The sequence below is a fragment of the Nanorana parkeri genome, unplaced genomic scaffold, assembly GCF_000935625.1.
Source record: "Nanorana parkeri isolate BGI_ZX_2015 unplaced genomic scaffold, ASM93562v1 scaffold1589, whole genome shotgun sequence".
In the NCBI taxonomy this organism is placed as follows: Eukaryota; Metazoa; Chordata; class Amphibia; order Anura; family Dicroglossidae; genus Nanorana; species Nanorana parkeri.
In genome coordinates, this window is record NW_017307857.1 from 276,291 (window position 1) to 291,072 (window position 14,782).

The 14,782-nt window shown below is 41.1% G+C and overlaps 1 protein-coding gene across 1 annotated transcript in view; it reads right to left on the minus strand.

Annotated features, from left to right (window-relative positions):
* AIFM3 (apoptosis inducing factor, mitochondria associated 3) overlaps positions 1–14,782 on the minus strand; it is a 73,026-nt gene that overhangs the window by 10,366 nt on the left and 47,878 nt on the right. Inside the window, exons 16-18 of the mRNA XM_018570739.1 lie at positions 7,379–7,496; positions 5,558–5,656; positions 4,378–4,453 (exon numbers count right to left, since the gene is read on the minus strand). Coding sequence (XP_018426241.1) covers positions 4,378–4,453; positions 5,558–5,656; positions 7,379–7,496 — 293 coding nt within the window. The remainder of the gene's footprint in view (positions 1–4,377; positions 4,454–5,557; positions 5,657–7,378; positions 7,497–14,782) is intronic.

Genomic DNA, 14,782 nt, shown 5'->3' on the forward strand with positions numbered 1-14,782 from the left:
CGGGTGTGGCGTCCCCCCCCCCCCCCCCCCCCCCCGCCAGTCTCTGGGTTTCTTCCCCCTCTGTTGTAATCTGGACTGGGTTGGGCTGTGTAGGCCCCTCCCAGTCCTCTACCCATGGGGCTCCGGAACTGTCGCAATAGCGCATGCGTGTTTTTTCCTGCTAATTATCCTGCTTCATCAGGGGTTGGTGGGAGGGTGATGTATATTCAGGGGAGATGGAGAACACATTCAATAGCAGTAGAGAGAGGACAAGGATAGTGGGAAATGACTCCCATTAGAGTTGAGACACTCTATCGGCATCAGTGCCTGGTTAGTACTCTTTGAAATAATTGTAAATGATTATGGGGAGATTTTGAATGGGTATTGTAAAGGCTATTGTGGATATTCCAATATATATGCTACACTAATGATCATTTATATCACTTGGACATATTGGGATGGATTAGATAGGATAGGGGATAGTAGATTTAAATGTTTATGTGGGAGTTGCATGTCTTGGATTTTTCATTATTGAAGCAAGGTTTGGTAATAGTCCCCCTCCTACGGATGTGTATATTTCTTTGATCTTTCAGTGTGCAAGAGTTGCCATTTGATGGCGTCCTTCTGTCTCCTCCCTGTGTATGTTGATCCCTCTGTGGCCCCCTGAAGGGAATTGATGTCTTGATTCTGTGCCCTTACCAATATTGATCTATATTCAGCTTGTCTCACAGTAAGCCAAAATTGCCATATATATATAATATACAATTATCAATTGTCATTTAATTCCGAACAATTACGAAACGCGCCGAAAACCTTTAAACACAATGTTTTTGAATGAAATGAGCATATATACCATTAAACTGATAGCTTTGTAATAACATACTACTTTGGTGGTGAATATTTGACAAAATCGGTTGTAAGGACCAGCAGAAGTAACTATTGGTTTTACACAAAATGTTTGATTGTTTTTAAAAATTAATATGTAATCAATAAAAGTTTAAAATTGTACACATTTGTTGTTTCTGTTGTTTAGTCTGGTATGTTGGTTTTAAAAAAGCAGCCATTTTTATTGATAGGAAAAGGCTTGTACCTATCCTACATTATTTGTTCACGTAGTTTTTTCCTGCCACCTCACCACCCCTGTAAATTATGCCTAAGTGCATCGAGTTATGGGTGTGACCAAATTGTTCTCAATGTGCATGTGTGAAAGGCAAAAAGTGTAAAGAACTTTTTTTCAGGTACATATTTTTCATTATCATGGGAACCCCATAATCCCTACATTAGAGGGTGCCCTTTTTCTTCTAACAGTATGGCATATGAATTTTCTTCACCTGCCTGCTGCTTTGATTGTTGCGTGTGCATATCATCGCTTGGCAAGCTGGCCACAGTTGTTCTGTATTTTCTTTAATTTTTAGATGCTCAAAATGAAAAACAATGGACATAGTTGCCTTTTAATTTGTTGTCTTCATAATCATGACAAGACTTTTAAATCTACAGTTTTAGTCATGTGAGTGAATTCCATAGTTCATCACAAAGTTCAGGCTCCAGAAGTAAAGCTGTACTATGATACACTGCTAGACATGATAAAGGAGTCTATAGTCTACAACATTTATGGTTCAAAAATATATGTAGATAAAACATTAAAAAAGACATTGTGTTCTAAAAAACCATTAGGAACAATATGTGAAATAATATTGAATTGTGCATTAATATTGTACAAGGCTGTCAACTCTATTGTCCAGTCCAATAAGAAACCAGAGAAAGTAGTTGTTTTTTTTTACCTAGGAGCCTTCAGTAAGTGCTCCTAAATATTACCTCAATTGATCTACGCAGGATGTCATCTGACTATTGGGATACAAGCTCCTTGTGGATCGCCTAAATAGTAAAATAACGCAAATCTTTATACATGTGTTGGACAAAAATGAGTGTGACTGAGATGCATGCCTCAGGGTACTTGTGAATAATAAAGTAAACCTGTTAATGTAAGCTTCAAGTATATCAACTGGAAAAATCATTAAGTCAGGCAGAGCATAGAAAATTCAATAAACACTTGCATGTAAACATACCCAAAGACGTGAGATAACAGAGGGATTTGGATAAGAGTCTTTGGGGTATATAACTATCAGATAGCTTATAAAACTGAATGCTGAAAGGGCTGGAAGACTCTGAGATAAAAATATCTTTTTTTTTAATATTCTTTGAAAATTGCAATTTTTACTGTAAAAATTGAGGTTTCCTCCCAAGCCTTATTATTTGTCAGTGAGGCTATTACATTAAAATAGAACTGTAGCCAAAACTTTTTTCAGTTTTGGATAGAGTAAGGAAAGGTTATAATCCCTGTCAGATTTTGCCATCTGTGTCACATTGGGGAGGTTTCCCTTCATTTCCTGTCTGATGGCCTCATCAGGGGGTGAGAGGAAATCCTTTCAAAAAGGGGTAAATTCCTGGTGATCAGCAGGGCCCCCATTGCAAGATTTCCCATGTATTCCTGCTCTGGTGACAACCCAAAACTTTGAGATTGTCTTTCACTGATAACTGTCACCAGGACAAATAGAGGGGGTGGATCTCCCTAACACGGACACAGACAGCAATAAGAGCCTGACAGGTGTTCTGATCCCTCTCCACCCTATCCAAAAAAAATATTTTGGCCTTGTTGCACTTAATGGACCAACAGAGATTGGGAAGAGGCAGGAGGCTTGGAGCAAAGTTCAACGTTCACAAGAAAAGTAGCAATTTACATATAAATTGAATTGCTTCTATATTGCTCTACTGAGCAATATAGAGAGGAACTCCAGGATTTTCACAAATTAACCCCCCGCACTGCATGGGTTTAGTGCTCATTTTGTTTGGGGGCGAATATAAAGAAGAAATACCCAACTGATCTTCAGTTCCGTCTAGCTGCTAGACCAGTCTAAGTACCTGTGACAAGTTTGAGCAGTCTAAGTACCTGTGAGTTCATCACGTCTAATATAGACCCATTAGACATGAGGATGCTGAGGAGAGCAGAGGGGGAGAGAGGTAAGCAGTCACTGCCACAGGACCGAGGATCAGGTGAATATTTCTTTTTTATTTTCGTTCCTAGATCAAAATGAGCAGTTAACCCTAGCAGTGCGGAGGTAGCCCCATTGTAAGGGCTAAGTTTAACAAATCCAGGATTACTTTAACTTTTTTGACTGCAAGTAATCTCAGCTCTGCGAAATACTGTACATCTAAAGACAGTTTGATTATGCCTGCATATCCAACTGTGCTCTGAAATCTATGGGCAACTTTAGCCCCTTTAGGGCCAAGAAGAAGAACGTAGCAGATTTAGCTAAGTTAATTAGCATTAAGTCAAGAACTTTGTGTAAAGAGAAACCTGAAAGAAGAGACAAAAGCTTTACAAAATGGTCGCACATCCTCTCTAGTGCTCCACCTACACATCCTTTAGTCTTTCTAAAAGTTTTTTAGAATACTGTTATATGTATTGCATTCCAAATTGCTAATGCAGCTAGAATAATGTCATCTGTGACGTACAAGTCCTGAATGTTACACTTCAAAAATACACAAAAATCTCAAAAGATTAAAAAAAAGAGTCCTTACTTGCCTTTATATTAAAGTGACACTAAACTCAGGAGTTAAATCTTAAAAATGCATTCAAGTACCTGAACTATTAACAAAAATGTATCTTTTTTGTGTATCACTCAGCTTTAGATCCTCAAATCATCTCTGAATTGGTGCTGACACTGTCCTTCCATCTGGAGGGTGGCTACTTTTCTTCCCCATGGTTCCTGTCTGTGTTGTAAAGTAGCCACCACTCCAAGCTTGCTCCCATGATGGACTACAATCTCAGTACAAATTAGTAAAATTGTAGTCCATCATGGAAGCGGGCTAGTTTACAACAAACACAGGGACCATGGGGAACACAAGTAGCCACCCTCCAGAAGGAAGGACAGTGTCAGCACCAATTCAGAGATGATTTGAGGATCTACAGCCGAGTGATACACAAATAAGATACATTTTTGTTAATAGTTACTGTACTTGAGATTTTGTTACTGAGTTTAGTGTCACTTTAAGACAACAATTTTTTATGACAGATTCTGAATCTCTAGTATAATAAATATGCCTCTTAATCATAAGCTACCTCAGTTTTATCTCTGGGTCATGACATTATGGCGTATGTTCACTTTGTGTATGGTCACAGAATCGGCACAGGCTCTTTAAATAACCATTAGGCTATGCCATTAATGAACAGTAATGCCACAAGTCAAACCTCTCCCTTTTCAAAATGTAATGGGTTCCTGTGTTTTTCATCTACTTACGAGGTACTACATGCTTAACTTTCACAGGGGTATGGACTTTAATAAATATGTGAATAAAATATATATTATTTAAAGTGTACTGTAATTTCACAATTCTTACTTTGTATAAAATGCCACAAATTTTAATTCCTCAATGTCCCCTTGAATGATAACATCATCAAAGCCTTCCCCATTGCCTAAAACGACAAAAGAAAAAATGCAGGAAAGTCAGAAGTTGAATATATGGGAATATATACTTAAAGCTGAACTCTAGGCAAACATAACACTCATTAAAGTATCTACTTGATTGTTAATATATTATTAAATGTATTTTTTGTATAAATGCAAGCAGCCTGAATTTGACTTGTGGCCAATGTTTATATCAAGGAGATAAAGAGCAGTTGGATCAATCTTAGCATAATGCCTTTTAGTCATTATATATGTGGATTCCATTACTTGCAACAACAAAAATCTAGTCTGTTTTTTAAGCTCTTTGCTGATTTTGCCATTACTGCTTAATGTGTCAGTTCTTTCCAGCAAAGCCTATTTTCATGATAAAACTAACCTCTCCCCTCTAACTAAGGCCTATTTTACTTACCAAAAGCTGTGGTCACATGATCCTCCAGGACCCAGTCTCCTCCTTCTTTTTCTTTACTTCCAGCGTGGTCCTTCTTCGGGTGTCCACCTCACTGCCTGACATGTACACCTACTATTGGTTGTCCAGCGGCGGGGTCCTCTCAGGATTCAGAAGAGCTGTGACATCATCAAAAGGGAATGGTAGGGGACTGTCAGGCGAAGGACCATCTGGAAATTTGGATTAGTGGTATATGGAGACAGTGCCGGTGAGGGATCTGGAGGGGGGGACTTAGGTGAGTATAACTTGCTTCACAAGGTAGGGAAAAATAAAAACCCTGCATGATGGGTTGGAGCGTGGTGTGTGGGAGGGAGGGGTGGTAAGGGGGGAATATTTTGTTAATTCAAATATAATTTGTAGTTCTAAATGCACCATATTTGTTCCTGTCTAGTGATCATGCACAGTGTTTTTGCCTTACTTTACTCTTTGTAATGTACGTCTACCGCACACATCTGGGTAACTGAAAACAATGCACTCTCTATGTGGAATGAATTCTATGAATGTCTTTTACCTTAGTAGTTGCTAATTAGGGTGGCTGACAGATACTGTATTTAAATAACCGCTACATAGCCACAACTAATGTATAATTAAAATAACCCAGTATTTGAGCTAATTGAACATTGCATATACTTCTCCTTACAATAAATTAAGTAGATGATCCCTTTACCTGCATATCGTATACTCTTTCCAAACATGGCTGTCCATAGATATGGAATAGTATTAATTTCAGTGCCTTGAGCCAGCATGTTCAGTGCTGCTATGCGACCTGTGTACCCGAAACAAGAAACAGATTTCCAACATAATAAAAAACATAATAAATAATCATATTCTCATAAATGATTGCATTATGTATATAGGAGCTTAATTGTTGTATGCTTAAACAACCTGCTAACTAAATCTACCAGGTTCCATCACTGAGTACTGGGCCACTAGAAATGGGAGAAGAAAGACAAGGTATATAGAAAAGATAAACAGGTATATTAGAGCAGGACATCTTGTAATATACACTCAGTACATCATTAGAGGAAATCTGAAAATGTAAATAGGAAGCAATAGGTTTCCAGTTTTACTTAAAAAGAAAAAATAGTTTAAATATGTGTTCAACTGACACCTATACTGAGGAAATATGGAGGCTGCTTTAGCTGACCCGTCCTTCTGAGAAATCTTGTCCACTGGGTCTCATGCTAATTCAATACTTTCCATACTTTCTGAGTCACTGGGTTTGATTTACTAAAGGGAAATAGATTGTTCACATACCAAGGGAATTTCCCCTTAGCTTAGTGAATAAGCTGAAGCTCTGTTGACTTATATCATCCAACCACGTGCAAGCAAAAACACTATTTTTTCTAGTTTCCTTCCACATGATTGGGTATTCTTTGCAAATGTTTACCACATTCACAAACCTAAGTGAAAATTCCTTGTCAAGGTGCAAATTGGCTTGCAAAGTGAACAGCTTATTTGCCTTTAGTAAATCAACCACTCTGACCGGGAATAGGTATCAGATAAACAGTTCTGACTCACTGACTTAGGGTATTTTCACACCAGCAGTATGCACTACCATGCAGCTTCTGTGAAGGAAGTGTTATAATGCACTAATTCCAGCAGCACATAGCACTGTTTATTTTTTTTTTCTTTTTTTTTTTTTTGTTTGAAATGTATTGAAGTTTTACAAAGTGAAGTTCTATTCACCCTAGTGCATTGCAATGCAGTGCATTTGTCAACACGCTGCAGTAAAAAAAAGTATTGTACATTGTATTTTTTTTTTTCAATGGACACCACGGCAATGTGGTGGTATGAACTGACTTACTAGTAAACAAGGTAAACTTCAAATGCGTTAGAACTGTGCTGAGCAGGGCTCCCAGGCACAGCCTAACATATCTGGTATATGCAGGCTCTTAAGTATTTGCATATTCCTAACAAGCAGCAAGTGAGCTTCAAAACAAGACATCCAAAGCTCTGTAGCTACAGGAACTGTGGAGTATTTCATCCTCAAACTCTCAGCATAAACACTTCAGGTTATTCTCTTAGCAGCTCAGCTCCCCCTCTATCAATGACTTTGCAGCTTTCCAGGCTTTTAATCTCTAATGTAAACATGAAAAATGTGCTTTTGTAGAGGGGGGCAGGGTGAGCTGAGCTGCTGAGTTAACAACTTGAATGACTTCTGCTGTTAACTGTGATGGTGAATTGCTCCACAGTACCTGCAGCAACAGAGGTCAGTGAGGGTTTGTGTTAAAGCTCTGTTACTGCTTGATAAGAATGTATTTTTAAAGAATATCGACAGCCTGACCACAGGTTCACTTTAAGGCGTAGAACACCATGCTTATACAAGGCTTCAAATATCTTCACATACAGTACATTAAGCCTTTTGTAAGTAGGTAACATTGTGCAGAGAGGTAACCATAAAATAATATATATTGTGTTCATTACAAAATTAAACTGATATCCCCAATAATTGTATTAAGTGTAATTATCCTTATCCTAAAGTTACCTTGCATATGTGCCATCTGCCAGTGAGGTACATTGACTTTCTTGTTATTGCGGAAAGCTAATGGGAAAGTCACAACATCCCCTGCAGCAAAGACACCAGGAATGTTTGTCTGCATCATCTAGGAAAAGTAAAGATTGTGCATTTACTGGATGAGTCTGGTTTTTAGAGGTACACATTCTGAATGTTCCATTATACACCAGAATACAAATCAAAATATGGGCTCAATGCCTCTTTATGTTGTAGTAGCCACTTTATTAGGTAGACCAAACAATTACTGGGTAAGATTCTGTTTTGCCTTCAGAGCAGCCTAAGTAATTTGTGGTCTGGATTCATCAACAAGGTGCTCAGAATGTTCCTTAGGGATTCTGGTCCATGTTGACTTGATTTGTTGACCACACATTCATGCTACACCCTATGGTGTACCTCAAATACTGACCCTCCAATCTGCATGTAACAGCAGAATTTGGGATTCTTCAGAACAGTCAACATTTTTCTAATCTGGTGTTTTAACCTCAATGCTTTTGTTGTATTGTTTTAGAGACTATAGTGCATGAATATCCTAGTATGTCAGCAGTTTCTGAAATACTGCATCAGAAAGAATATCACAAATATCTCGCAGTCACAACTTGTCATTCTTATTCGTTTTTGACCTTGGTTTTGTTTACACCTGGTTCGGTTCTATCTTGTCTCTGGTTTGTGTCTTATCACATCACTTTTGCCTTCTGTTTTGCTCTCAGTTTGGTTACCGATTGTGTCTGTTATTCTCTTATTAACGTCTTTCTCCAATGTCTGTCTGCCTGTGTATTCTAATTCTGTTGCTTCCAGCTTTGTGCCTGTTCCACCATTCTTCCCCTTGGTAGCTCTCCATGCTCCCTGCTTGCTTCACCTAAAGTAGACCCTACTCCCAGTTCTGTTCCTGGCTGGTCTCTATTTGGTATCTGTTGTTACATCTGTTTGGGGTCTGTTGTTCCAGTCTTGTTTCTAGTCCTGTTAGTGCTGGTGGGCAACCGTGTAAGGTCCTGTGTCCACTGTCGTTTGTTTGCATCAGAGCTGCTTCTTTGCCCCTACAAGTCTATGGGAATACAAACGTAATCTTCCTGTCCCATCGCACTCCTGACCGGACAAAAACCCAAATCCAACTGGGTGGGTGCGGTGGTGACAACGTATGACTCCGTGAAATGTAGATAGATGAAAGTAGTCACTTGCACTCCATGATATTAAATTCAATGCTGTTTATTGACTGAGATAACACACATCTCCTTAGCGATGTTTCGAGGACAGGATAGGGTTGCCACCTTTTCTTCCAGTGAGACCCGAACACTCTGGTGACGCATGGACATTTTTGGGGAGAATGAGTCCCGGCTTATTCATATGTAAATAGCGCCACCCACTGATACGTAAATCAGTCGAGACATTTTTTTTTCAGTGGGGGGGGGGTCAATAGCCCTTATCTTAATTTTGGTTGCCCTGTCTGCCTGACCTCTTTTATCCGGGATTCAGCTGCCATGAAACCTGGACACATCGTTCAAAACCCGGACTGTCCGGGTGAATCCTGGACAGTTGGCAGCCCTAGGATAGGACCGCATGGTCTCGAAACGTTGCTAAGGAGAAGTGTGTTATCTCAGTCAATAAACAGCATTGACTTTAATATCGTAGAGTGCGAGTGACTACTTTCATCTATGTGAATAGAAAAGCGGCTTGAAGCAGGTCAGTTCTGGAAGCATGTCATTTCTGAATGATCTCATATGCATCTCAAACTGATGTCAAAAGCAAGTTGCATTTACTCAAAAACAAGACTGAATATTTTTAACGCAGGCCAGAAACATAAAGCAGATCCTCCTGTTAAAGGAGGTTGCCAAAGACAGAACAGTTTTCCTTAAAAAAACCTATTCTTTGGTTTGCTAAACACCAACAACTGACAATCAAGGCTGATACACTATTTTAGCAGGCCACCATCCCAACTAAGGACACTGCAGACCATTGCTCCCACCCCAGTAACATATCTGAAGCAAGCTCAGCTAAACACCAACAACTGACAATCAAGGTGAATGGAATACTTCATATAAACAGCTAACTTATCCTACCAAATACTTGAAAACTTTACTTCTGCAACTCTACTATTCTTAATGTAATTGGATTTATTGTATGTACTATTGTAATTATTATCCGAGTCTGATGTTTTTAGTGATAGCATTATTTGCATGCCTGCATAATGTCTTTCTAACCATAAATTCTGCTCAAGCTAATTGCCCTCTGATCTGCACTTTGAATAACCCCCCCTTTCTCCAACTTTCCCTTCTCACCTCTGCTGGCTGATACACTATTTTAGCAGGCCACCATCCCAACTAAAGGCACTGCAGACCATTGCTCCCACCCTCCCTCCCCTCAACCCACCTGCCCCATGGTAAACTATACCTATATAGAAATCCATCAGCACTTGAGACGAGTACAATTCAAGAGTCCAGCAGCTGCTATTCATCTAACACTCTCCCTGATCCTCATACAATTCCACTTTAACCTCTTCCCTACCTCCCTCCTTGCACTCCTTTCACCCTTACAACTCCTCATTCACTTTACTGTCTCAAACTTCCTCTGCACAGCCAGGAGGTTGAGGGCACACTCACCATCGGACATTAACCTCCCTGGCGGTCTGATTATGCAGAATTTTAGCATGCCAAAGCGGTAAAACGTCCCTGACTAAGTAGATAGCTGAAATCTGGTTTTTAATCTCCTCTCTCTATATGCGTTCCCTACCATTGCTTCTCAGAATTGTGGCTTCTCTTCTTGAACTCTATTTCCTTTACCCCCCCCCCTTCTCCACCCCAAAGTTTATATATGTCACCTTCTCTCCTACCCTCTCCCTACTACTGCACTCATCACCTCCTGCTCATTCTGAATCCACATGCCAGGGTTACCTCCAGGACACTGGGGCATGTTCACTCATATAAAACGCACTCTCATCTCGATTCTCTCACCCTTCTGCTTCTCCTGACTTCAGGGGATATCTCTCCCAATCCTGGCACTGCCTTTCCCCTGGCAGCAGCTGCAATCCACGCACCTTGACTTATTTTCCCCTGCTTCCTACAGCCATTCCTTCCTTCTCATGTGCCCTCTGGAATGCCCACTCTGTCTGTAACAAACTCACCACTGTGCATGATCTTCTTATCTCCAATTCCTTTAACATGCTTGCAGTTACTGAAACCTGGCTTCAGGAATCCGATTCTGCCTCCGCTGCTGCCGTCTTCCATGGTGGCCTCCACTGGACACACTCACCCAGACCCAGTGGACAGAAAGGAGGTGGAGTGGGAATCCTTCTATCCCCACAATGCACTTTTCAAGTTCTGCCTTCACCTCCCTCTCTATCCCTCTCCTCTTTTGAAACCCACTGCATTTGCCTATTTTCTCCAATTTTGCTGAAGATTGCGGTTATATACTGGCCCCCCTGGACCGGTATCTCACTTTCTGGGTGACTTCTCTGCCTGGCTACCCTACTTTCCCTACTTTATCTCCTCAGAAATACCCACTATCATTCTTGGTGCCTTTAACATTGCTAGTAACATTAACACCACGGCTTACACTCAATTTCTTAACCTAACCTATTCTTTTGACCTAACACAATGAACACACTCTGATGGTAACATACCAGATCTTGTTTTCTCTCACCTATGCACTCCTTGCAACCTCTCCAACACCCCTTTCCCCCTCTCAGACCATAACCGCTTTAGTTTCACACTCACCCTGTCCCAAACCCCCCTACACAGCACACTGTCACCCGGAGAAACCTTCGCCACCTTGACCCTTCTCTTCTCCAATCTGCTACTGACTACCTCTATGACAAAATCTCACCCCTGTCCTGCCCTGGCTACTTCTGTCTACAACAGCTCGCTCTCATCCTCCCTAGACACATTGGCTCCCCTCACTACACGCAGATTTTCACCACGTCTACTACAACCATGGCAAGCAGAAGAAACCAGGCATCTAGAAAGACATATCCGCACTCTTGAACGACTGTGGCAGAAAACTAGGCTTCTGCAAGACTTCACCCTGTATAAAGCTGCCCTCCTGAAATATAACTCCTTCCTCCGTGCTGCCAAACAGACTTATTTTGTCACTCTCATTAGCACACTCTCATCCAGACCACGTCAACTTTTTTCTACTTTTAACTCTCTACTATGTCCCCCACTGCCACCACCCACTCACTCACTAACTGCCCAGGACATTGCCATTCATTTCAAAAACAAAATAGATACAATTCGGGATCAGATCGCCACTGTCCAGTCATCTTCACCAGTTAATGTAACAGACCCACCATCACACTTGTTACAGTTGTTACTTTCCTCTTTTGACCCTGTCACCACAGTGGAGGATACAAAGATTTCCTCTGACACCCACCTCACCACTTGCCCCCTGGACCCAGTTCCCTCACCACTTCTTCGGTCACCCTCTTGCTCTATCCTACACTTTCTTACTCACATTTTCAATCTCTCACTCTCTACTGGCATCTTTCCCTCCCCTCTAAAACATGCTCACTGGACCCTACCGACCTCAACAATCTCAGACCAATCTCCTTACTCCCATTCATCTCCAAACTCCAAGAACGCCTCATCTACAGCCGCATGAGCCGCTTCCTTGCTGAGCCGCCACCTTGCTGATAACGACCTTCTCGACCCCTTAGAGTCTGGCTTTCGCCTTCTGCATTCCACTGAAACCGCCCTCCTAAAACTCACTAGTGACTTACTAACAGCTAAAAACAATGGCCACTATTCCTTACTCTTGCTATTAGACCTTTCTGCTTCTTTTGACACTGTTGACCACCTGCTCCTCCTCAAAAAACTCCACTCGCTTGGCCTACAAGACTTTGCTCTCTCATGGTTCTCCTCCTACCTTTCTAAGTGCCCCTTTAGTGTCACCTACAAATTTAACTCCTCCCCTCCTTCTTCAAGGGGTCCCCTAAGGCTCTGTCCTTGGACCCCCTTCTCTTCTCTATCTACACCTCCTCCCTTGGTCAGTTAATAACCTCACATCGCTTCCAATACCATCTCTATGCCAATGACACTCAAATATATCTTTCTACTCCACAACTCACCCCCTAAGTGTCCTTGCGTATCACTAATCTACTAACTGACATATCAGTCTGGATATCACAACACTTCTTAAAACTCAACCTTTTAAAAACTGAGATCCTGATATATCCCCCCGCCCGTGCACCCTCCCCCAACTTTTCCCTTGAGATTGATAACACAACTATCCAACCCTCCCCCCATGCCAAGGTGCTAGGTGTCATCCTTGACTCAGACCTCACTTTTCTTCCCCACATGCAATCACTATCCAAATCCTGCCGCCTTCACCTTCGCAGCATCTCCAAAATACACCCCTTCCTCACCAATTAAACGTACTCATCCACTCACTCTGCCGATCCCTGCACTGGCTTCCAATTACCCAAAGGATAAAATTCAAAATATTAACAACGACTTACAAAGCCATCCACAACTCTGCTCCCGGCTATATCTCATACCTTGTCTCAAAGTATCACCCTAAACGTCCCCTTCGCTCTTCCAAAGACCTCCTGATTTCCAGCTCCCTCGTCAACTCCTCCCATGCTCGCCTCCGGGGATTGTCTACAGTCTCTCCCATCCTCTGGAACTCTTTACCCCAACCTGTCCAACGATCTCCCACTCTGACTGCCTTTAGGCGATCCCTTAAGACTCATCTCTTCAGGGAAACCTATCCCACCACTCAACCATCACATTCTCAAACAATTCATGCCCACACAGCTACCTCCTCATGTATCACTTGCCCCTCCCTTTTAGATTGTAAGCCCTAAGGGGCAGGGCCCTCCTTACCATCTTGTCTTGAATTGTATTGTGATTGCATTGTCTTCCTTATATTGTAAAGCTCTGTGCAAACTGTTGGCGTTATATAAATCCTGTATAATATTAATAATAATAATAATTTGTGGCAATGCACCCTTTGTCTGTCTTTACATCTGTTTGCCTCTTCTCTACATATCTACTGACTTATACCATCAGATGGCTTAAACACCCCTTTAATTCATAATCCTCTGCTTTCACTTAGATGTTTGTATGCCTTAAGAGTCTGTTGACTGTGACTCAAGCCCTTGTATTAGAAGTATCCCACCCCCAACCCCGAACCATTGACAGGCTTAATTATAGTGATCACAAGTTTTATTTTCTTTTAAAGCCATTTTTCCTTATTTAAAATGTTTCCCTCCATATCAGTTGAATTACCATGTTTTGCATATATCAGCCCAAGGCAGTTTTGTGATGTATACATTAGTGACAGTTGACTCTCACACATCACAGCACATTGGCTAATTAACATTCAGATTATAGCTTTGCAAATGTAGTCTTTTATAAGGTTAAGCTGTAAAACAGGCAGTTATAGTCACTGCAGGAGATATAAATAAGACAGACAGAGGTTATTTGAAAAAGTAACAGCCAAATTAAAAATATTAGCACATCTGTGAGCTATTTGTACTAGGGATTATTTCATAAAGTAGAGCAAATAGCAGCAGGACCTTTTAGTTACTGGAAGCAGCAGCATCCAGTAACTAGTGAGAGAAACTATTTTTCTTGATCATACAATCATCATCAAAATGTAGTATGATGGTACCAGCCAGAGCTGAAGGACCTTATATAACACCCCCACCCCCCACCCACTCCAACAGGAGATCCTCAGTTTCTTGCTAGCATCCTTAGGTGATAGGCATGTTTTCTCTCTTTGAAAGAATGTTAAATAATCTCACCTTATGGTGTCTTCATTCAAGTATCTAGGGCAGCACACAGCCACAGTGGCAATCATGACGTTTTCTGGATCAGCACCCCACAACGGGAACTTTGGGGGCTGTACCCTGACCCTGCAAGAACAATATTTTGAAGATATGGGGCCTGCCTGTAAAGTACCTTCGTAAACTGGATCCTGCATGAGGTGCCCACGTGGTGCACAGTGCAGCGTTTTGAGTTTGCTGCAGGATGCTATACAGGTCCAGGGAGGTGGCATATCCTCACTGGTGTGACCCCATCCCTGAAGACCCCTTCAGGGGTATGCAGGTCCAAAGTGAGTAAAGTCAAGGGTTATTGCCTTGTTGGTGATATGACACATGAGTTTGTAAGTCCTAGGTATCTTCCCTCCTTCCCCTTTCTATGTCCTTTCATATATGGCACATCTAATCTATAAACGATTCACTTTTCCTTTATCATGAAAAATTGCTTTCAAAATATAAAAGTTAATATGTAATTAATCCAGTAAATAAAACAGCTCAGCACCTGCAATTTACAGGCCAAAAGCATGTAGGAATCTGAAATATAATTTGCTAACATTTTTGTAATCTGTAGAATACTAGATATGGGAAGTGGAGTTGGAAAAAAGTTTTACTTTATTTGC